Raw genomic sequence first — 22,646 nt, forward strand, 5'->3', positions numbered from 1 at the left:
CAACTGTGAGGAAGCCAATGATTGACGGCATGGAGGTCAGATCAGTGACCTGATGCCAGGCCAGCGCTACACTCTATGTTTGCTGTATCAGACCTCACACCACTGATAAGATCAGCAACTCATATGCAGTTCAGCGATAGCTTCGTGTCAAAAACTGGCCACCAGAAGGCCTCACGTGGCCCCCAGGCCGTGTCTGACCACCACCCGTCGGACCAGCGCAAGAGTGTCGACATGGATCACTGTAAAAATGAGTGTGTGGCCCAGGTCACGTAAGGTCTGCTGCGTGTGATGATTAACGGCAGCAGCAGTAGGAGTTACACAACTCTGAACTTTCCACTGTAAACGCTTGCTGTCTCAGTCGGAGCGCCATGCAGGTAGGGCCCTTTGCTCTCATTCAAGTGGAGGATCTTCTTCACTGCCAATATAGCAGCGGCATCGGTCAGGACCAGACGTCGGACTAAGCCCAACCACAGCGTCTGAGCTTAGCGTCCCTCGGCAGCGGCGCCAAGACAAACCAACAGCCCAGACTCTTGCCACCTGACAGAGAACAGTTTGTTTTATTGTTAAACAGGAGTCACAGGACTTCACAGTTGGTATAAAACAATAAAAAACTAAATCCTTTAAAAAACTACCTTTACAGGACTGACACGTCTCTCTGCTGGTCACATGACCTCAGACCTCCACACATTCTCTCCTTTAAATCAACATGTGACACAAAGCATGCTGGGAAATGGTCAGTGTTCTCCCCAGGGTTCTAACAGGGTTTGCTCCCCCTGCGACAGGGTCGGGGCAGAACCAGTCACAGGACCCCGCAGACCCTCCAGGGGGTGCTCTAATGTCAGCAAAAACCTCGCAGGTTGACCAGCAGGGCTCCACTCAGGAAGCTCCCCTCAACTCTGGTCCATCTGCTCATTCTCTGCTCCGTCCATGCGACTCTTCACAGTGATCTTCCACTCGTCGCCGACTTCTTCACCAATCACGATGCGGGTTTCTCGTCTTTCCTTGTTGGCCTCGTCTGTCTCCTTCCTCACCTCCACCTCCTCCTCCTCCTCCTCACTATTGTCCTCCTGCTTTTCCTGGACCTCCTCTCTCTCCAGTATCAGCTGATCCACCTTCCCTTCTTCTGTGATGTCCATCTTCTCCTCCTCCTGACTCTCCATCAGTCTGTCTGTCTCCTGCTGTGACTCTGGTTCCTCGTTTGAGTCTGTGTCCTCCTCCAGTTCCAGGTCTTCTGGCAGAAGCTCCATCAGTGTCCTCTGAAGGTCCGACTGAATCTCCAGTTTCCTGGCGACGGACAGATCTGATTGCTCACTCTCCTGCTCCTGAAGCAGCAGCTCAGTCACCTGGAAGGACTTGTGTCCAACCTGAGGAACTGTCTGAAGCAGGGCCAGGAACTCCACCAGCCAGTCCACCAGCAGTCGAGTGACGTTGGCGAGCAGCCTCTGTGGTTTGGTCTCCTCCAGTTCAGCCGACTCTTGAGCCACAAACTGGGCCCAGCGGGTCAGGAGGAACCTCTGCAGCACCGGCTTGATACAGACCTCTAGCGGCTGCAGGCAGAATGAGCAGCCTCCTGGGATGATGGCTGGCAGAGTTCCAGAGCTGCTGATGATGGTCAGGGACCCGTCACTGGAGTGCTCTCGGTGCTGGTCCAACACCAGCATGGACTTGCTGATTGGGGTGGGACTCGAAAGGTGCCGCAGCCAGACCTTGTTGGTCCAGAGATCCAGGGACTCCTCGACCTGTAGAGACTGAGACTGCAGGAGGATGAATTCTGGAAGCTTCTCAGGCTGCTCCACGTTGGCCAGAACCAGAGTCGGCAGCATGACACCATCAGAGAGAACCGCCAGGTAGATGGTCACAAGAGGAGACGACCCACTTAGTTCCAGAGCTTGAGCTCGCAGTGTCTTGTCCAGAACCAGCCTGGAATCCACAAAGAGGCACAGTTCATCTACAGCAGCAACGGCTGGTTCTGGAAGCTTGTGGACCTGGACCACCTTCTGCACAAACTTCCGGAAGGTTTTGACTTGGTCCTCCAGAGACGGGGGCAGAGGGTGACCCAGAGGGAAGGTGCGCGCGAGTCTGGACCTGCCCAGGTGGTGCTGGAGCAGGAAGTTTACGGCCCAGCCATAAGAGAACTGGACCGGGCCGGCGAGGGCTCCAATCTTCTTCAGTGCTGAGACTTTGTGGAAGAACCCGCTCTCACTGAGCGGTAGCTGCTGCTCTTGCATATCAACAACCCAGGCCACCAGCCACTCCTCGCCCTCAAAGGCGACACTTTTGGAGCGTTGCATAAGCTGCCGGGCTTTCCTCAGCCAGGACCGGATCTCCTGTGGGTCGGTCGTGAAAAGTCTGGAAGCTCGATTGAGTCCCTCTAAGAGGGCTGAGAGCAGGAGCCTCAGCTGCCGAGGAGACAGCGAGTCCCCGAACTCTGCAGACGGAGACAACAGCTGATCTGAGGTGGACGAGGAGCGAGAGACTGGACGTTTGACCGGCTTGATGAGGTCAGGGTCCTCCAGGTCTGCAATGTCTTCAGCGTCTGATCTTTCTTCGTCAGAGAAGTCCTGGTCCTCCAGAGGTGCCATGTCGTTCTCTGGACCGGGCGAATCCACCTTCACCTCCCCACTGCAAGAGAGGCCATGGTCAGGAATGAGCCATGATGACATCACCAGAGGCTGTCAATCATTTCTTCACAGGGTAATTCATATTCAGACGGACTCACTACACCTGTGATGGAGCTAGACACCGCGCTCCACAGCATCAGGCGGGGTCATAATGTTAGGGCACAGAAGCAAAAGCCACTGAAGAACTCACCTCTGACTGTTTCGGATGAACCCAACTTTTGTGGAACCTGTAAGAAGAAGAGGCACGTCAGCGCTGCTGCAACTGCCCGTCTAGACCCTGGAGAGCCACCCACCTCTGTTCTCCGGCGACAGACCGTGGAACTCCCAGAAGCAGCTCGGCTGTTTGCAGAGGTTGACTCTGCAGAAGCTGCAGCCCAGCACGCTCTCCCGCCGCAGGTTCTTAAGGACGCAGTTCTTGCAGCGTCTACAGGGGCCCAGTCTGATGACCCGGTGGACCTCGACCCCTGGTTCACCGGCCAGCTTTCCAGTGGTCTCTGAGGCATCGCCGACCTTTTGGACGGCCCTGGCCAGCTGGTTGCCCAGTCGCTTGCGGAAGTTGACCTGGGAGAAGAGGCCATCGCGGACCCACGATGGTGGGTTGTCCCGACGACTCTCGCGGAGAACGATGAAGGAGTTAACTACACTGAGGTTGACAAGGAACCAGAAGAGCCCACGCCACAGCGTGTCCTGCAGGGTGCCACCCAGGGGGTTGCAGGCCAGCAGCTGCTTGCAGATATCCACACCACGCATGTTCTCCTGCAGCAGGTGGAAAGCCCGCGGCCGCTCCATGGGGTCCAAGCCTCCCACTTTAGTCTGAGAGCGCCTCCACACCGTGTCCGCCTCGCCGGGCGGAGCATTGGTGGACAAGCAGCCCATCTCTTTCAGGTCCTTCCACCGTGTGGCCAGCAGGAGGCCACATTGCCACTGCAGGAAGTCACCCGAGTTCCTCAGCTGCCCATTGTCCCACAGCTCTGGAGGGATGATGCTGCTGGGTGAGGGGAAGGAGCTGGAGGCGTAGATCTTCTGCTCCAGCAGGGTCTGCATGAGCGGGACTGATGCCAGAGAGTTGGACAAGTACAGCTGATGGTGCTTCCCCTCCAGACCCTTCACCAACTGTGGAACTACCCGGAAGCCCGGCTCCTTCTCCACATCCACCCCCACCTCGATGTGGAAGCGATGACAGTAGCCAGACTTGGAGTCACAGAGCAACCACACCTGAGGCGGGGCCTTAGTTGCCCCCATCACCTCGCCACCACTCTCCTCCTCCAGACTGGGTAGCAGAGCCCGGTCAATGGTCAAGCAGCACCTTGGCCTGTAGGCCTTCCACATGGCCCCGCCTAAGATGTCCAGCATGGGTCTGAAGATGTGCAGGGGGTCACTGGAGTTACCAGTGTTCCGGAGTTCCTCGGTGGCAAAGCTGCCCATGCGGACGTTGGTGGAAATCTCCTTGAAACGTTTGAAGGTCATGGCTTGGCAGAAAGCGTAGCTGTTGTTATAGTGACTCCAGGACCAGTACTGAGCTGGGTCGGGCAGGTTCTGGATTCCCATCAGGATAGTGAGACCGATGAAGCTTCTGATTTCTTTAGGGGTGACTGGCTCCCAGCTGGTGGAGCTGGAGCTCATGTAGTCCCGGGTCTTCACGTGGTTGTTGGTCTCATCAGCGATCAGATCCACCAGCGTGGTGGGAAACAGCAGGTTGAAGAAGTCGATGGCGTCGCTATTCTTTGGAAGTGTGTGGTGAGGACCACAGGATTCTGAGAAGGTGGCGATGACCAACTCTGTGCACTCCGCCGGGTCCTTCCATGAGTCTGCAGACCTCCAGGAGGCACCAGGTGGTTCATGGGTCTGGACGGGTTGAGGTTGCTTCTCTTCAGCAGGCCATGGCTGGATGTCCCGCTCGATGAAGTCTGCAAAGAAACAGGTTCAGAAGATGTGTCTGGGATTTCCACAGACCCTGAACTGTATGAGGAAGCTCTCCTCCACTCAAAACTCTGCACTGGTCATCTGATGCTGTGTGTGAAGATGGGCCCACCTTGGAGCGACGCTGGACCAGCACGGAACTGAAGGAACACTAGTTGGCGCTGACATGTTGCCCGATATAAACATAGTGAAGAAGAAGGTGTTCTTACTCTTGGGACGACAGGTGGCGCTGTTGTGCTGAGGGTTGAGAGCCAGGTGATCTGCCATGTGGTCAGCAGATGGAGGCTTGAAGTTGCAGAAGGTGCAGTGCAGTTGGAACGGGCTGAAAGAGAGCGGCTCTGACATGTTCACCCGCTCATCACTGTGGTATCATTCCATCCTGACAACACTCACCAGGGAGGAGGCAGCTTGTGCAGAGGAAGAGAACGTGCCTCTGACGGGGGAACGTGGTGACTGTGGGGAGGAGAAGTGTTTAAGTGTCATTGAGAGGAAGCATGTGGTTCTGATGCTCGGGATCTTACTGGATCATGTGGGCAGCGTAGGCCCGGGAGCAGCAGCTGCTGTAGGGGCAAAGTGGACAGTGGACGTAGGTGGGATAGTGGCTGGAGAAGCTGGTGACGGTGTTGCCGCACTCCATACACACCAGCTTCTGACCTTCTACCACTGGACTCCTGCACACAGACCTGGGTGAAGTGAAGAGCGAGGACACCTGCGGCGGGCACCTCCAGGACTCACCTGCCAATGTGGACCTTCCTGCTGAGCTTCTTGGAGGAGGGCTGGAGCGACCTGGACTCGGTCTTGATGTTGTTGGGCTCAGAGAAGGGCTTCTGCTGGATCCGAAGTCGCCCGTATGTTCTGATGGTCACCTGGGGAAGAAATAAGACATCAATACAGGCCCGGAGACAGGCGGGAGGAGGCCAACTGACCTTTGACCCTGGTGGCAGACCTTGGAGCTTGGGCGGTCTGCAGATGCTGCGGTGATTCTCTGTCTTGTGCTGCATCTTGTCTTTGAGGACGATGAACTGAAGCCGACACTTGTTGCAGTGAAAGGCCTGAGAGAGCTGCAACAGACAACAATGTTTGACACTGAACCCGATACAGTCAGGGGGGATGCGCATGTCACCTGGTGCTTGAGCAGGTGCTGCTGGTACAGTGTAGTGTTGGCTGTGACTTTGAGACAGAACACACACATCAGGTGAGCAGAGTCTCTGTGGGAGGAGCTGAAGTGTTGGATGACGTCGGCGTAGAAGGACGAGCGGTAGGAACACACCTGTGGGACATGGAACAGTCAGCCAGCGCTGTTCTCCTGCAGGGGCCGAGGCGCGGGGCTCACCTGGCACAGGTACGGCATCTCTCCAGGCTTGTGTGTCACCTTCATGTGGTTCAGGAAAGCCGGCTCGTTCTCAAACGCCCACTCGCAGATACGGCACATACCTGAGGGAGGGGGCGCAGAGTCAGCCTCACGGTCGAGTGGGAGCCAGTGAGTAATTGTGTGGTTTCTCACAGGAAGACAGGGAAGGACCGTGGACCTGCTCCTGGTGCTGTGTCAGCTGGGTCGGAGAGAAGAACTGACGATAACACAACTTACAGAGTTTGTTCTCGTCTGCCCGTCTGGGACTGGACAGCTCCGAGTGCTTCAGCATGTGCTGCATCAACCTGGACGCACAATGTGATGTTCTCAGACCAGCACGACACGTGTGTGTGTGTGTGTGTGTGTGTGTGTGTGTGTGTGTGTGTGTGTGTGTGTGTGTGTGTGTGTGTGTGTGTGTGTGTGTGTGTGTGTGTGTGTGTGTGAGGGGTGAGGCGGGTCTCACTTCAGGTTGTTGGCTGCAGGGTAGGAGCATATCTGGCATGTGAAGTTTGGGGGTTTCACTCCAAGTGGAGCCGGCTTCCTAAGGTCCTGGTCCCCCTCAGATGTCCCATAATAAAACTCCTCCACGCTCATCACAATCTTCCCGTTGTCCGGGGGCCGGGCAGCAGAGGGGTTCTGGCCCGAAACTCCTGAACCCGAAAGGAAGAGACGGGGAAAGAGAAGCACCAAAATGATGTGAATAAGTGTTCCAGGAGATGATCGGTGCAGGTCTAGCTTGCCCTCTAGTGGCAGCTGCATCACATGGCCAGACTGCATGACATCTGCGGGCCATGATAGCAGCTCAAGAAGGCGACAAACATTCTAGTTCTGATCATGGCCAAGACGATTGTTCTCACCACCAGAAGGAACAGTTCTGTTGAGTCCATTCGCTGAGCCTGAAGGCAAAATTGGGCGCCCAACTGGTTTCAGGGCTCTGACTCCAAACTGGGTCATCTGCATGTTTACTGGAAAAAAAGGTTTCATCAGTGGTGACTGGAACTCTGGGTCCATAAGGACTTGGGCACTAACTTGGTCTTGGTGGGCTCGAACAAATAGTGAGCGTGTTGGGCACTCTCAACGTCTGGCCCAGACCAGGACGGACCACGGAACCAAGAGGCGGCGCTGTGGAGAGGAGCGAAGATGAAGCCGTCACAGGGGCAGAACTGGACTTGACAGGGTCTGCTGCAGCTTACATTGAATCAGGGTAAGTGGCTGAACTGTCTGTCCGGGCTGCAGGTTGAGCAGGAGCGGGGTTCCAGGCTTCATTACAGACTGGACCGGGAAGCCCTGCAAGAGACCGCTCGAGTGTTTACTGATCACTTCAACAGGACTAGGTTTCAGTTCAGAGCTGCTCTGACCTGTGTGGTGAGGAGGATGGGCTGAGCACCGGCTCCAGATACGGCTGGAAGAAAGAAGGTTCCACCCGAGGACGGTGTCAGGATGAGTGGCTGGGCCAGAGTCACAGCGGGTGAGGCCGGGGGGACTGAGGCGGTGAGGACGGGCACAGCAGCTGAGGGTGGGGGGCTCTGAGAGGACGAGGGAGCTGCAAAGAAAGAACAGCAATGAGACCCGGAAAACCGTAAACAGAACCAGTCCTCCACACAGGCCGAGGAAAAAACATGACCTCACCTGCAGGGGCAGCAGTCCGCCTGCTGGGAGGGGATGTCGGAGGGGAAGGAGACGGCGGGGGAGAATCATCCACTAGAAACAACAAAAAATCAGTTAGGTGTGTGTGTTAGTGCCTGTGTGTGCGTGACAGTGAGTCTCACGTGGTTCACAGTAGCTGTCGTACAAGTCCATCTCCTCCTCATCCACCGTGTCGTCCACCTGCTGCCATGGCTCCAGCTCCTCCTCCTCACACTCCATGAAGAGCTCCGTATCCATGTTGCTATGGAAACGACAGACACACAGGCTCGCTGATCTGGTCACTCCACCAAATCTAGTTTCAGTGTTACACGTGGGACCTTGTCGGCTTACAGGCGGCTAGCTAGACACTGCAGCTAGCCGTCTCCAACACTCACTCAAACATGTCTGTTGTTGCTTCATGTTTATGAGGGGTCAAGAAACAACACAAAGTAGAAGAAAACAACTCTTTTTTTAAGTGGAGATCACGTTGTTGTTGTTGTTGTTTGTCTCACAGTAAACAAGTGTGTTTTATGGTCACATGACGTCATACACAAATATTGGCCAATCACATCGTTGGAGGCCTGTTCCAAGTACTAGCGCTCCATTCAGTGCCTCCATCTCCCTTCACGCTAGCAAACTGATCACAGAGTAAAAAAAAGTTGATAATTGTGTTTGTGCTGTCAGTTGTTTTTCTTGTTTCTGCCAAGTGCACAAGTAGCCTGTGGAGGTGCAGTTCAATGATGCGGCCACGGGAGGCGCTGCATAGGCACCAGCTCCACATCAGGCTCCCAACACCGACGACAATCGCTCTTCAGCAGAGAAAGACTCAGCGACGTTGTACTTAGAGAGCAACAGGAAACGCCCAGGAGGAGCAAACAGAGCGGGTCCAGAGCCACATTTGGGTAAATGCCCCGAGCTCAGTAGGCTGCGGTGCGCTTGTTTTACTGTTTGCCTGCGCCGACGGAGCAAGACTTGACCACGAGCGCTCCAGTGCCTGTGGAGCCCGGCTCGGGCGGCTCTTACCTGCTGCTGGTCATCCACAGCGGCTTTACAGAACAAGGACGGACTTGCAGGGTGCGATGGGTGCCAGTAGGTTCGATAGGAGGCGGGTGTGTGGAGGCGGGACTTCCGGCTGCAGCACACTGCTCGTTGGTTCAATGGGCCTACGCCACATCCGGTTTGGTCCTCGCGTGTTATTATTGGTCAGTGAAGGAGTTCTCGAAGTCCGGCGTGTTTTTCACGCCTCTGAATCTGAACTGCGTCTTCATTTCTCAAACTAAACCCCCACAAAACAAACCAATAAACAACTGTAAACAACCCTACAGTCTGTTACCTGCGAAACGAAACACTGAGAGACGCCATTTTGTTTTTGTTATGGTCAGTGGGCGGGGCTTGTTTATTAATTATTGTTTTAGTTGACGCAAAAGACGAAAATCAGCACAGGGGACATTCATTCACGTGACGTCTTCATTTCACAGAACTCTTGAAGCAACAATAGACTGAGGTGTCAGTGTTATAGTTCCAGTGGTCCTCCACCCCTTCAGCGCGTCCTCACCACCACAGTGGACAGCTACTGACCACTGCAGAGGGAGCATCACTCAAGTCCCTTCCTTCACTTTTGACATCTGCTCTGAGGACAGATGTGGACCTGCTGACGTCACACTTCATATCCACATCTAGAGACACCAGCCGGAGATTAAAGATGAAGTGGCAACGTCATATGGTGTCCGCGGTCCTGGTCGGCTCTGGACTGGCAGGGCTGCATCATGAAGAGAGGAAGCATGGCTGCTCTCAACAGTCACATCAGGGGACTCGAACCCAGGACCGTGTCTCAGTTTATACAGGCTTCTCTGTCGTGTCCTGAAGGAGACAAGTGGACACCTCTGTGGTCAGTCGGATGCGTGACTTATGTGTAGGAGGTTAGCAGGAGCTAACGCTACGCTTGCCCTGTGGTGCTGATTGGTCTGTGCATGAACATGTGACTTGGCTTGCACGCTTCCTGAGAGCCCATCGTCGTGTCCTGTTTCTGAAGGCTTCAGATTTTCTTCACCAAACGTCGGTCCAATCTTTGCCACTTTATTCTGTAATCTGTGGTTGAGTTTGGTGTTGTGGTTCCTTCTGGCTCAGCTCTGCCTCCGTGGTGATAATTTACTTTGCTTGTGTGATCAATCCAGTGGATCAGATTACAGTGTTGGATGGTTACAGTGGATTAGCAGCGTGTTGATGGTAAAGAGTCCTGGTGGGATCCAGGTCCAGCCCAACCAAGCAGTCATGTGATCATCAGGAGTCAACGTGTGGTAGATTTCTGCTTGTGATCTAACTTCCTGTGGGCTGGATAATGTGCTGTAATCTGCCTTAATCTGCTCCTTCCCCTCCTTCCCCTCCTTCTGTCCGCTCACGCCGCACTGGCCTGCAGTATGAGCCAGCGGCAGCATGAGAGCAGCCACAGTGGGAGGCTTCCTGGTGCTGCCGTGGCCCGGCCGCGGTTCCGCCGACGTGGACGGGTCGGAGGGCAGCTGGGAGCTTCTGCTGCAGGGGGGGGCGCTGCTGGGAGTCACCGTCTTCTGTAAGAACTCTGATTTGGTCTCTGTGACAAGAGAAGTTTACCGTTTACTTGTTAGAGGTGAACATGTTTGAATCTCTCTCACTTCCTCTGATAAACTAGCAAGTCTTCTATACACGTGTGTGTAGGCGTGGCGGTGTTGAGGCGATGGATTGCCGGTGGGGTGTGTCGCTGTACGGCCCGTCTGGATGGGAAAACTGTTCTGATCACCGGCGCCAACACTGGCATCGGTAAAGAAACCAGCAGAGACATGGCGGCGAGAGGTGAGTGGGACACGAGAGTGAGGTCCTGGTGCATCCAGATCCTTGCTGCCTTCATTCAGACCCGGATGTTGTGGTGTCCCCTAGTGTCAAACGTGAAGCAGTCACACACAGGGCAGGTCAGAGTTTGCCGTTACGTCGGTTAAACCTCTTAGAGACTGAAACCATCAGAGCGGATTAATATGGTGTTTCCAGTTACACACACTCAAGCATGACAACAACACCAGTAGCCTCTCGGTGCTGCAGGGGCTCGGGTGGTGATGGCGTGCCGGGACTTGACCAGGGCTGAGGCGGCAGCAGAGCACGTCCGGCAGGCAACAGGCAACGGGAACGTGGTGATCCGACACCTGGACTTGGCCTCCATGTTTTCGGTGAGACAGTTCGCCAAAGACTTCCTGGACAGTGAAGACAGACTGGACATTCTCATCAACAACGCAGGTATGTGCACCCGTCTGTCCCTCAGCCCGTCTGTCTCACTGCCGTCTTCCTGCAGGTGTGATGATGTGTCCAAAATGGATGACAGAAGATGGATTTGAGACACAGCTGGCTGTCAATCATCTGGGTCACTTCCTGTTGACCAACCTGCTGCTTCCAAAACTAAGAAGCTCCACCCCCAGCCGTGTGGTCACCGTGTCGTCCATCGCCCACAAGGGAGGTAGGTTGACCTCTGACCTCTGAGAAGAGTTCTGGGGTGTGACTTCTGATCTCTGTCAGGCCGCATCGACCTGGACGACCTCTTCTTCAGCTGCAGGCCCTACAGTCCTCTGGTCAGCTATCAGCAGAGCAAGCTGGCCAATGTCCTGTTCACCCGGGAGCTGGCCCGGAGACTATCAGGTGACCCCGTACCCCTGGCTCACATGCTCCACGCTCACCACTGACTGCGGGGCCCTGTTGCTCTCAGGCTCTGGAGTCTCTGCGTTCTGTCTTCATCCGGGTGTGATCCGCACTGAGCTTGGTCGTCATGTGGAAGGCTGGTTCCCCCTGCTGGGGGCGCTGCTGAGCCTCCCTTCGCTGCTGCTAATGAAGACGCCACATCAGGGCTGCCAGACCACTATCCACTGTGCTGTGGCCCCTGGACTGGAGGAACTATCGGGACGATACTTCAGGTGTGTGTTTGTGCACCCGCATTTTCACCACCAGGTGGCGGCACTTACCAGAGGAAGTGAGTTTTGTGAGGAAAGCGTTTTAGTGGGAGAGTGGGTATGTAACTATTGCAGCTGAAGAAGAGCTGACAGTTTAAAAGTGACTGAAGGAGGAGGCATGATGGTGCAAGTTCAGAGCCTTTCATGACCTGCACATTTAATTTCCCAGCGACTGCGTGGAGAAGGAAGCAGCTCCCGAGGGCCGCGATGACCTGATGGCCCTGAAGCTGTGGGAGGAGAGCGCCCGGCTGGTCCAGCTCCATGACTCCTGCTGATCCGGACCAACCTGGACCCATGCCGTCCGCTTATTATGGGCCACAATTTTGTTTTTGATGGTCACCTGAGCACACTAGGGGTTCGAAGGTTTCGTTGAGTGACGTGCTGTGCAGGTGATTCCTCCACAACATTGACACCAATCTCAACAACAACAATGATCCATGCCAAACTAGCAGAAATATAGAACAGGAAGTGACACCATCCTTTTCCTACAAACTGAGCAACGCACGAGCTGATGAACACAAACAAACCGATCCATAAGCGTAAAAACACGTTTCAAAACCTGAGAGTCAATGTTGACTTGGTCCAGAGAGAGACGGGGGCAAGAGAAGTGAGAGGTCCTGGGTCAGTTTTAACTCTCATGACCACTGACCCTAGACAGTCAGTTCCCGAGTCAGCGTTTCTGTTAGACTCGTGATGTGACTCAGTGAATCTCTAATTTGGTCAGCAGGTCTCTCGGGGCTTCCGACAGCTGCTGCAGATCAAAGGTCAAAAGAAGGTCACAGACTCAGGTCAGAAGAGGAAGCGACTTGATGATGACTTGTTCCACTCAGAATCGCCTCTTGTGTCGCTTCCTGCGCGTGTTATCTGCTCAGAGTGACACACAATCACTTCAGCAGAACCAGAGGAAAGTTGAACATCACATGACTGAGTTTGCTGACAGACCCAGTGACATCATCAGTGGCATCATCCGCAGGAACATTGAACCACTTTAGTTCGATGAACAATTCTGCAGTCAGTGGAGTCCCTGGAGAGTCGACTCGCATCAATTGTTTGGACTTGTTTCTCAACAGAATTGAATAAATAAATAAAGGTTAACTCCCTCATTGTCACTCGTTCATTGAGAGAGTCAGGACAGGAGAATTCAGTGACTCCTGACACAGATGAGTTCAGAATTAGGGTTCTGTTGCACAAAGAAGTTCTGGTCTCAGCTGGTGGGTCCATCAGAACCAGCTGGAGGAGGATTCCCGGCTTGTGTTGTTGTTATGAGTGTGGTGAAGCGTGTGGCGATAATCTGCAGATCAGCTTCCATCTATGACCCACTTTGGGCGTCTGTGCTCAGTGAAACGGGCTTTGGGTCGGAACATCTGCCAACCTCCAGTCCGCTGTGACCCGGATTACCCTGATCCAGATCTGAGCTGTGGATCACAGCAAAAGGAGGGGGGTTCGTGTCTGCACCCTGACTGACCCGCAAGCCAAGGACCACCCCCAAGCTGATGCAGCAAGTTAGTTCCATGTCAGCAGGATCCATGGAGTGACCCAACAGAACTACAACCAGATAGGAAACCGGTCTGAAACCGGACACAGAGGAAATGTTTTGTGCTTTGGTTTTGACATAGAGTTGTGTTGCTGTGACTGAATATGAGGATTGGAATTCCACAACAGCTGAATCCAAACTTTCAAACGTCAGCATGTGATATGAGCAGAGTTCAGAAGCCAGAAGGAAGCATCATGGCTGTCCGTCTTTTCTGGATGGTTCTGGTCCAGTGGTGGTCTCAGATGCTGGTGGGCTTTAATGAGCTGATGAATTATTGACGTAGAATCTCTCATGAAAGAATCAGCGCAGAAGTTCCACATCAATTATTCATCCAACTCAGCTGTCCTCATCAGAACCAGTCGGTTCGGTCCCAGCAGTCCAGGTCCACTTCAGCCCCCCTCGTGGACTCATGTGTCACCCTACCCTGGACCAACATTTTTGACTAGAACATTCAGATTTTGCACCGTCAACAGTCCCGGGGCGACCGCACCCCGACTCTCCAGCGATTCTTGTTTTGGGCCCCTTTGTTTATGTCCGCAGGGGGCGCTGCGGGGCCGTCGGGGAGCCGCTGAGCCAGCGGGGAGTCTGAAGGAGGGGGGGACGGGGAGTAGAGAAGGATGGAGAGTGGGGAGAGAGAGGGAGGGGGAGAGTGGTTCAGAAGAGAGAGGGAGGGGAAGAGAGAGGAGGGAGGGGGAGGAGTAACTGGACACCGTGTCTCGGCGGCAGCTGACCGGTCAGAACGCAGTCGAGTTCGGGCGCAGCAGAGCAGCGGGTGAGCGAGCAGTATCGAACCGTGGATCCAGCGCGGTGGTTCCGGACCTCGGCCCGGACTTAGTTTCTCTACGGCGCTTTTGTTGTTGGTCCATCTCCTACCGGCTGTTGAGGTGTCGCGTGGATAACGGAGTTCTGGTGTCGGTTCTGACCGCAGCATGAAGAAGAACCACACCGGGAAGCGGGTGAGTCCCAGCGGGGCTGGAACCGAACCTGGCCCTCTATTCTCCGAACTTTTGTTGCGGGTTTGATGAAGCTTCAGGAACAAAAGCTACGGATTAGTTTTAAGCCTTTTACTCTGAAGGTGCAGGTCCGCTTTCAGAATAAAAGTCACAAGAAAGTTCGGTTCCAAAGAATCGTTCAGCAGGGCGATGCGTGAGTGCGAGGTTTCACTTCTGTCACCCGAAATAAGTCCTCACTCGCCAACTTCCGTCTGAAGGAGGAAACCAGAGCGTGAAAAACATTGAGGCTTCATCGTTGTTTTTTCCCTGAACGTTCACACTGAATCAGTTTAAATACTTTTGAGCTTCTGATGTGCTGTGGTTCTGGTTCTGGTAAGTGATTCTCCTCCAAAGTAAATAAAGCTGAACAACAACAACTACAAAAACGAGTCTTATTGCTCCACTGCTGCTCACCTGTTCACAAGAACTCTGAAGGTTCTGCTGTTATTTTGGGGTTCTTCAGGTTAAAGGTCAAAAGGCAGGTCAAGGGAGCTGGAAAAAAGAGGTAAAATTCAAAGTTTAAAAAAGTAATTTGTCCTGGGTTGTACAGCGGGAACAGGAGCTGTCTGGGTGGTGTACTGGATTGAGCCCGGTTGCTCTGTGTTGTGATCATATCAGGACATTGACACCTAAGGTCACATGGTTCTGATCGAGTACGCCTCCTCATTCAGGGCCCGCTGGAGTCAGTGGCCCCGCACCAGCAGCATGACAAAGTGGGATGGATCCGGAAGTTCTGCGGGAAGGGGATCTTCAGGGAAATCTGGAAGAACCGCTTTGTGGTCCTGAGAGGAGATCAGCTGTTCATCTGTGAGAAGGAGGTGAGTCGTACCAGCCCATGGTTCCGTCTTTACACTGTTCATAGTGCCGTGACAATGGTTATCTCAAATGACGACATCAGCAGATCAGTCACAGCTGTGGAGCTGTTTGGTTCTGAGGGTGTAACATGGATGGATGGAGTGTTCGGTTCTGACCTCTTGTTCAGTGAGCCAGACCTGCACCTCCAGGACCTGAACCTCAGTCCAGGTGCAGCTCTTGTGGTTCTGACACTGAAAGTTTGTGGTAGCCAGCCGAGCGTCAGAGTCGAGTTTCAGTCATTCAGCCACAGACACACATGAGTTCTACGGTTTCAGTGCCGGGCCACACAGAACCTGCAGCACCATGGCAGGAGCCTGAGGTCCAGGTGAGGCCAGCAGTGGGTCCCAGTTTCCCCCTGAGCAGAGACGTGTCATCAAAAGAAAGACTTCCTTTTTCCAGCTGTCGTCACGGCGACGACTGCGTGACTCTGTCGCCACTGTGGTTGCTGACTAATGTGGCTTCCCCTCTGATCACACACATGTTCACACACACACATCTGAAGGAACGGACAGACTCACTTGTTCAGCTGCATCACATGAGCAGCAGACGCACTGCAGGAGGAAGCTGCTGCGGATGCTGCTGTAGTGCCCATAGGCACGACCCAATCCTCCCATGTTCATTAGACCTGGAGCCAGAGGTCAGAGGTCATCTGGTTATGTAAGCAGACGAGCAATCAATATTGAGTATTACGCACACGTGTCACACGGCCACACACAAGTGGGCGTGGCTTCTCTCTCAGCAAGTGTCTCAGTTTAAAGCTGGTTAATAATGGATGCAGTTGCCATGGAGATTAACAAGGTGAAGTTAAGCCGCAGGAAGCGCACACACCTGATGACATCACAGCAGGTGTGTGTTAGCGTAACACTGAATCAGACTGGGCTTACAGAGCTGGCACACGGCTCTGCTGGTGACTCTGGGGTCCTCAGATGGATGAGTGAGTCAGAGTTGGAGCAGAAGTGTTGCGCGTTCCTAAAGTGGAAGGACCCTAATGTGTTGATGTGGTCTCGGTTTTGGCCAACAGGAGTCTCAGCCACAGGTCTGGACCCCTTCAAGTCCTGAATGAGTCACTAAGATCTTGTTTTTCACCTCCAAACAAATCGAGCTTGATAATCTTTCCATGTCACTAACGCGTAACGCGCTAATGAGCGTGACCCGGTTAGCTGCTGGCTGAGGTCAAAGGGCACACAGCCTTAATCCACATGAAGCAAAAACTGTTTCACTTCTCTCCCTGTGGCTCTTGTTTCCGGTATCAGATATTCAGAGGAACCTTGGTTCTAGGTTTGGTTCTCAGGTCTTCTTTCACCTCTGACCCTGCAGGTGAAGGAGCTGGGTCGGGCGGACGAGGTTCTGGACCTGTCGGACTACGAGCGCTGTGAAGACATCCGCAAGAACAAGAGTCGCAGCAAGAAGAACCACAGCAAGTTCCGACTGCAGCGCTGCAGCTCCCCTGGCAACACGGTACCTGCTTCGCTGGACTCACACTGCGTGGGAATTAGCCCGTACCTCCAACGTGATTGGACAAAATCCCTGGTGATGTCATCATGTGTACAATGATGTCACAAAACCCAAATTCAGGACTTAATGTCAGTTCAGAGTCACGAATGTCACTCAGCGGGTCGTTGGTTCTAATCCCTAGTGTACTGCCAGACCATGCAGCTCAGTGATGCCCCCTGCTGGAGCTGTCATTCTCATGCCTGCTGTGTCTGCTGCTCTGGTCTCCCTCAGGTTCCCAACCTGCTGTTCCTAGCTGTCAGTCCGGAAGAGAAGGAGTCCTGGATCAACGCCCTCAATGCTGCCGTCACGCGGGCCAAGAACAGAATCCTGGACGAGGTATGCAAACCTCCCTGAACCCCGACATTCGTATAGACATGTGGGCGGTGCAGTTACACAGATGGATGATAGTGAAGAGGAAGGTGGCGCTCTGGTGCCGTCAGCTGCAGTGAGATTGACTTCAGAGCAGCACTTCCAGCCGCTACATTGGAGTTTTGTCACGATGACGACAGCAGTCTGTCGCTGCAGCCGCCGGATAGCACTCACTTTCCACCAGTCAATACTGTGATCAATACCGTGATCAATGCAGGCACTCACTCACATTGATCAGCAGCTGGCCGCGTGTTCAGTGTTGCTCCGATGGGAAGCACATGTTGGTATCGGGAGCTTAGATACTTCAAAACCTGAGATGTCTGTCACCGTCGCAGGTGACCGTGGACGATGCTCACCTGTCCCACCTGACCAGAGACCGAGTTAAGATTCCTCACAATCGGCGGCTGCCAACCCGAGGCCACCTGCTGGCCGTGGTGAGTCATTGCAGTTGTGGGCTGTCGATATCAGCGTCTGATTGGTCGTCTCTCGTGTGCAGGCGTCCACCTCCTCCTCAGATGGGATGCTGACGCTCGACCTGATCCAGGAGGAGGATGCTCCACCACCAGGGGGCACCACCTGCAGCTTCAGATCAGACAAGTCACTGTCACACCTCACACCCGAGTGTGCCAGGTCCAAGACGGACGTATCTCTCTCTGTGAAAGGCGTCCGTGCCTCGGGAAAGTCCCACTCTCTTCCTCGGGAGGTGGCAGTTGCGTGGGAGCAGACGACGCCACAGCCTGGAAAACGTCTGTCCACGGGAGAGAAGAACCGCTGTGCCTCCATGGACCAGATTCTGACCCACTCTGATGGCAAGGGCACCAAGAATGGGTTGGTGGTGGTATCGCGTTCACTGACATCCTCCCCGGTCGGAGCGTCGGCCCCGGTGGGCCGGCTGCAGGACCTGATCACGCAGAAGCTACAGAAGACGGAGCAGCTGCTGACTGAGGTCCGGTTGCTGACTGACCAGTATCCCACTGAAGGACTCCAAACAGAAGCCCAGAGGCTCCTGACGGAGGCAACAGCAACGTGGACTCAGGCCCGGGAAGTTCTGGAGGAGGTGATGGAGCTCAGAGGACTGTACCAGCAACTGGAGCCACCTCTTCACCAGACTAGCAGCTCCAAGCTAGAACAGAACAGCCTGAAATGAGCCCATGGTGGAGCCGGGTTTCCCCCCACCCGGGTCTGGAATTTCAGTTGCACAAACTTCCAAAACCTGGACAGAGTCACTGAACATGAAGGTGCCAAGAGGAGTTCCAGTAGATCCCAGTCCTGGACAGTGACTTTGTCTTTGTCCGAGACTCTGGAGACCACAATGGTGCATTCAAGTTCTAGGGGAAAATACAATTCTATTGAGTCAGGAGGACAAAACCACTGTAGTAATGTGTGATCGCAGACCACTTTGTGAATAAGGGGTCTTTCTGATGCTTCTTGTAAACAACAACCATGTCGAGTGATCTTAAAGGAGGGCCCAGTATTCCCTGAGTACATAAAGTTGTTTGGAACAGTCTATTTTTTTAAAGAACAATTTTGTTACGGTGTCTGGTACTTTGCACTCGGATGAGACCCGAGGTTCACATGGTTCTGAGAAAAAAAATGTGCAATTTAGTTTTTGAACGAATGTTTTTGTCTGTAAATGGAGTAAAGTGATGGAAATCTGTCTCTAAATGTTTGTTTTTGTTTTTTCATCGAGTCCCTCTGGTGATCAGGAAGAGCTACATGGACAGGCTAAAACTAATTTAGCCCTGACACTTTTTCAAAACACGACAGTGCTTCCGTTGCACAGCTTCACGTGTCACAAGACTTGAGAAGGAAGGACTGAAATAGCAACAAACTAACATGATGAAACATTCGGTCATTTTGCCAAAAGCAGCTCCAACAAATGTGAAACGTTACACTGAGTGTCATTTAATTGAAGAGTCAGCTTCTCCTAAAGTTCTTTTCTCTGTAGAATATGCTGGTGCGCAGGCGCTGTGATAACTTCACGTTCCTTCAGTTACGCAACTTTAAATGTTTTTTTTTAAAAACCTAACTACTCTCCGGTTTTACGCCACAGTAGCGCCCTTGTTTTCACGTTCTCAATGAAGACGGGACAGGATGTTGACATGTGGTGTAAAACGTCCCGGAATTGCGATGGAGCGCACGCGCAGGAGAAGCGGTTGGAAGGCGTGATGTCAACAGTGCTGCAGTGCCGCCAAGTGGCTTCATGCTGAACTACAAAGTGCAGCAGTTATGGAGGATCAAACTGTTGAGCATTTCAAACTCATTTGGAACTCAAAGTTTCGGTTGACAAGTTGAGGCTCAGTCACTACGCTAATCCTCGCTGCTTACTAACACTAGCAGACTTTAGCATAAAGGGAAAACCAAGCACTTGGTATCCCATCATGTAACTATCATGAGAACTCGAGGGTCGAGCAGATGAATATCAGTGGACAGTTTAACTTGTTTTATTCAAAAACACTCGGTGACATCACACGGTCAGAAAACAGGAATAAAAAAATAAAATTAAGTTGGAGGACGCTCGTCGCTGCAGCGACGACAAGACGACTACCAGCTACAGAGAACTGCTATGTACAGACTGGGACAGACCCTCCAGGAGCAGGGACCCCACCCAGAGCCTGGGTTGGGGTGGGGCTAAAGCTAGTCACACACGCACGCACACACACACACTTAAAGTTCGAGGTCGCCACAGGACACGACCTGAATAAAAACAGCTTATAACGACCCGCGGATCAAGGAGCGCTGCAGCTGACGGGAACCACGTCATCACGACGACAGCAACGAGTGGACAAACGCAGCCACGCTGGGATTGGCCGTTGCTATGGCGACAAGAGCAATTGATATGTGAAGCTATGATGATGATAACGTGCTGATGTCAGCAACACTGGTGACATGCAGCCGGGAAATGTCCGCTTCCATGGAAAAGTGGTGAATTGAGGTGCTGTCCAGTCATGATGACGCGATTGGGTCAGAAGCTGCAGGCCACGCCCCCCAGTGGCTCAGAAAAACAAGCACTTCCTACGCTGCGTTTCTCCGCGACACTGAAGGGCGCAGTAGAAGGGTCACAGGTCATGGAAGGGAGGAAGGTGGGGTGACGGTGGGCAGGTCGAGGGCTGAATCTACTCATCGTCGTCGTCATCCTCCTCCTCCTCCTCTCCGTCATCTCCATCGTCCTCCACATCTCGCTTCCTCTTCTCACCTCGCACGCCGTCATCTGTGACAGGAAGTGAGGTCATCAGAGTGTTGAATACAAAACCGAGCAGTGATGCTCACCTCCATCTTCCTCCTCCTCCTCCTCATCAACGTAATCACCATCGTCTTCTTCGTCCTGTGAAGGAAGCCGGCGTGAAGTGAGTGATGCAGTCACATGGTCAGTGGGAGGGAGGAGGGACCCACCTGGATCCCTTCCTTCATCAGGTACGACAGCCCGACTTCGTCCTCCTCTCCGTCCGACAGGTCGTCTTCATCGTCCTCTTCATCGTCATCATCTTCGTCATCGTCGTCTCCGTGAGGACCGGCTTCATCATCATCTGGAGGAAGGTTGGACCCGATTAATGATTAATGACCCAACAAACCCAGATCCTCCGCTGCTTTACTCAAGGCGGAAACATATCACATCTGACTTCTTCACAAGACGGTGGACTTGAGCTTTTCTAGTCGTGTTTCTGAACCACCAACCTTCAGCCTCAGAGTCTGGAACCTCATTGTCCTCCTGGTCGTAGCCGTCCAGGTAGGTGAGCTGAGGCAGCAGCTCAAAGACGCCGCCTCGGTAGTCATCCAGTGTGGTCACCTCACAACTGTAAAGGTCTAGGCTCTTCAGGTTCTTCAGGTTTTGCTGCAACAGAGAGCAGAACCATCAGAACGTGCTTCATCTTATGCGAGGCTTTGATGTTGAGACCCACCAGAGCTTCAATGGTGCTCAGCTCCTTGACCTTGTTGCCGCTCAGGTTCAGGTAGGTCAGGTTGGGGCACTTCTCGGCCAGCTTGTCCAGACCTCCGGAGATGGTGTTGTCGCTCACATCCAACTGCAACACAGGCGGGTCACGTGACCCAGGAGGTCTGCGCACGGAGGGCAGGGAGTGAATTGAGGACTTACCTTGCGTAGTTTGGGCAGCGAGGGCAGTTTGGCGAGCGAGTTGAGTCCAATGTTTACCATGCTGAGGATCTCCAGCTCCTTATACTCGTCAGTAAGACCCTCCACTTCTCCGTCGCTGGAACGACAGTTGTCCACAAGCAGCTCTGCCAGCTGGACCAGAGCAACGGGTACCTTTTAGTATCAGCTCCAAATGCATTTGATTTACGACTCAACAACCTGATCCAGACTGCTGATCAGAACCAGGGGAGGAACAGAAGTTTCAGAACAGGGACATCTCTCTCATGCCTGGCTGGTCGTCTACATAATCGGCAGTCAAGATTCTATACTCTCGGGTTGGTTGGGTGGAGGTTTCAGCGCTGGCAACACTGGGCCCCTCCTCTCACCAACAGGGGTTTAGAGGTCAGCAGAGGTTGCTGACAGCACATCGCTTTACATCATAACCCAAACCTCAGGAGGTTACCGTTGAACCTGAAATATCGGATTGTGTTCTGACATGAGTCAGAGATCCCGACCCGGAAACCTGGTTCTGACAAATGCTCGAAGTCATCACACACCACAATCAACGTGTTTTTTTTTTCTCTTCAACGCAAATGGAACCGGATAGAACCGGCGCGTCCGAGAGTAGCACGTTCTAAATGTGGTTCTGACCCGGAAGGACGCCTTCCCCGCTGCCCGGAGTCATCTCGTCCTCCTGACACTCTCTGGCACCAGTCAGCGAGCCCGTTATCGAACATAATCTATGTCGACGAGCATCGACATTGTCGAACCGGTTACTGTCGCAGACTACTGATAATCCACACGAGGGTGCTCGGATTAAAGATAACGGGGAATCGACGCCATATTTTGGTCCACTTTCCGCGAACCACGATGTCTGGTGTTATAAAGTGGCTTGATAGATTACAGTTTATTGGATTATGTCCGGTGGGCGGGAACTACACGTCTAATTTTACGGTTCAATTCCAAATCAACTTCGTTGACGGAATTTCATTTGCGCCGAATCGACGACCGCGTCCTCGGGATGTTCCTCAACATCGTCAAAATCGAAAGAATAGCAGATTAGGAGTCAGATTACGCGTTGGTGGATTAATGAATGGAGTGCAGTTTCGTGCGCGTGCGTGCTGCGTCGTGGAGAACAGACGTGATCTTGAAATGACAAAAGTCGATCGATAGTTGGTGAAAACGCGCAAAGTTGGGTATCAGAAGGAAGAAAACGCGAAGTCTCAAGAGCCCCGGACCGTTCGACCGCGCTGCCCCGGCAGCACCTCCAGCCGCGGGCGGTGCGCAGGGCTCCACCATGTTGTCTCGGTCGTGCTCCAGATAAAATGTCGGAAACGCACTAAGTCACGGTTGAATCCACTTCAATTATTTTACCGTTAGATTGTGGAATTTCACTCACGCAGTTGTCGTCCGAGCCTCCATCTTGGGTGTTCACCGTACACGATAATGGACAAAAATTAATACCAAAATGTGCTTCATATTCACTCACCTCGGCGGGGTTTCTGTTCCTCAGCTCCAGACTGACTCTCTTCTTCATCTCCATGTTTGAACAAACGGGAAAAGACGTAACTTAAACGGAACAGAAAAGAAAAGACACCAGCTGCTTCCGTCTGTGATGGACGCCAGAGGAGAACTAAACCTCCATGTTTGTTCGCGCCCGACCTCCAGGGACAGACCACGCCCACAACTTGATGTTTATTCATAGTAGGTTCTGAATTATCACGTTCCATTGGTCCAAATACACGTCAATCAAACAAACCGGCCCTAAATACATAATCTGCCCTATGATTGGCGACCAACGCGTTAGAGCGGCTTTGTTGTGACCAACC

The 22,646-nt window shown here is 53.2% G+C and overlaps 4 protein-coding genes across 5 annotated transcripts; 2 read left to right on the top strand and 2 right to left on the bottom strand.

The window, feature by feature from the left end:
* Nucleotides 1-546: 546 nt before the first annotated feature.
* Nucleotides 547-8,636, bottom strand: pogzb (pogo transposable element derived with ZNF domain b). The gene is made up of 19 exons (XM_053888116.1): nt 8,542-8,636; nt 7,662-7,780; nt 7,522-7,593; nt 7,251-7,435; nt 7,086-7,179; nt 6,922-7,014; nt 6,750-6,857; nt 6,356-6,542; nt 6,046-6,197; nt 5,875-5,975; nt 5,665-5,811; nt 5,468-5,602; nt 5,277-5,407; nt 5,063-5,212; nt 4,935-4,994; nt 4,751-4,863; nt 2,915-4,528; nt 2,812-2,848; nt 547-2,622 (listed from the first exon to the last, which is right to left on the bottom strand). Exons 1-19 carry the CDS (start codon nt 8,553-8,555, stop codon nt 891-893), a joined length of 5,244 nt encoding a protein of 1,747 aa, XP_053744091.1. The 5' UTR covers nt 8,556-8,636; the 3' UTR covers nt 547-890.
* On the top strand, nt 8,350-12,579 carry si:dkey-23o4.6 (retinol dehydrogenase 13). Of its 2 annotated transcripts, none has more exons than XM_053888176.1 (7): nt 8,350-8,420; nt 10,210-10,344; nt 10,588-10,779; nt 10,835-10,996; nt 11,056-11,175; nt 11,243-11,447; nt 11,653-12,579. In XM_053888176.1, the coding sequence occupies exons 2-7, from the start codon at nt 10,332-10,334 to the stop codon at nt 11,756-11,758; spliced, it is 798 nt and encodes a 265-aa protein (XP_053744151.1). In that variant the 5' UTR covers nt 8,350-8,420; nt 10,210-10,331; the 3' UTR covers nt 11,759-12,579. The 2 variants fall into 2 exon arrangements, with proteins under 2 accessions (XP_053744151.1, XP_053744149.1); XM_053888174.1 differs by lacking the exon at nt 8,350-8,420 and adding an exon at nt 9,019-10,084.
* A 1,143-nt stretch (nt 12,580-13,722) lies between these two features.
* plekho1b (pleckstrin homology domain containing, family O member 1b) lies at nt 13,723-18,380 on the top strand. Its single transcript, XM_053888166.1, has 6 exons — nt 13,723-13,973; nt 14,681-14,827; nt 16,182-16,322; nt 16,590-16,694; nt 17,063-17,161; nt 17,224-18,380. The coding sequence occupies exons 1-6, from the start codon at nt 13,947-13,949 to the stop codon at nt 17,872-17,874; spliced, it is 1,170 nt and encodes a 389-aa protein (XP_053744141.1). The 5' UTR covers nt 13,723-13,946; the 3' UTR covers nt 17,875-18,380.
* Nucleotides 18,381-19,146: 766 nt separating this feature from the next.
* Nucleotides 19,147-22,504, bottom strand: anp32e (acidic (leucine-rich) nuclear phosphoprotein 32 family, member E). Its single transcript, XM_053888182.1, has 7 exons — nt 22,307-22,504; nt 20,821-20,970; nt 20,627-20,749; nt 20,403-20,559; nt 20,121-20,254; nt 19,998-20,052; nt 19,147-19,938 (listed from the first exon to the last, which is right to left on the bottom strand). The coding sequence occupies exons 1-7, from the start codon at nt 22,358-22,360 to the stop codon at nt 19,844-19,846; spliced, it is 768 nt and encodes a 255-aa protein (XP_053744157.1). The 5' UTR covers nt 22,361-22,504; the 3' UTR covers nt 19,147-19,843.
* Between the last annotated feature and the right edge of the window lie 142 nt (nt 22,505-22,646).

Source organism: Synchiropus splendidus, chromosome 15, assembly GCF_027744825.2.
Source record: "Synchiropus splendidus isolate RoL2022-P1 chromosome 15, RoL_Sspl_1.0, whole genome shotgun sequence".
In the NCBI taxonomy this organism is placed as follows: Eukaryota; Metazoa; Chordata; class Actinopteri; order Syngnathiformes; family Callionymidae; genus Synchiropus; species Synchiropus splendidus.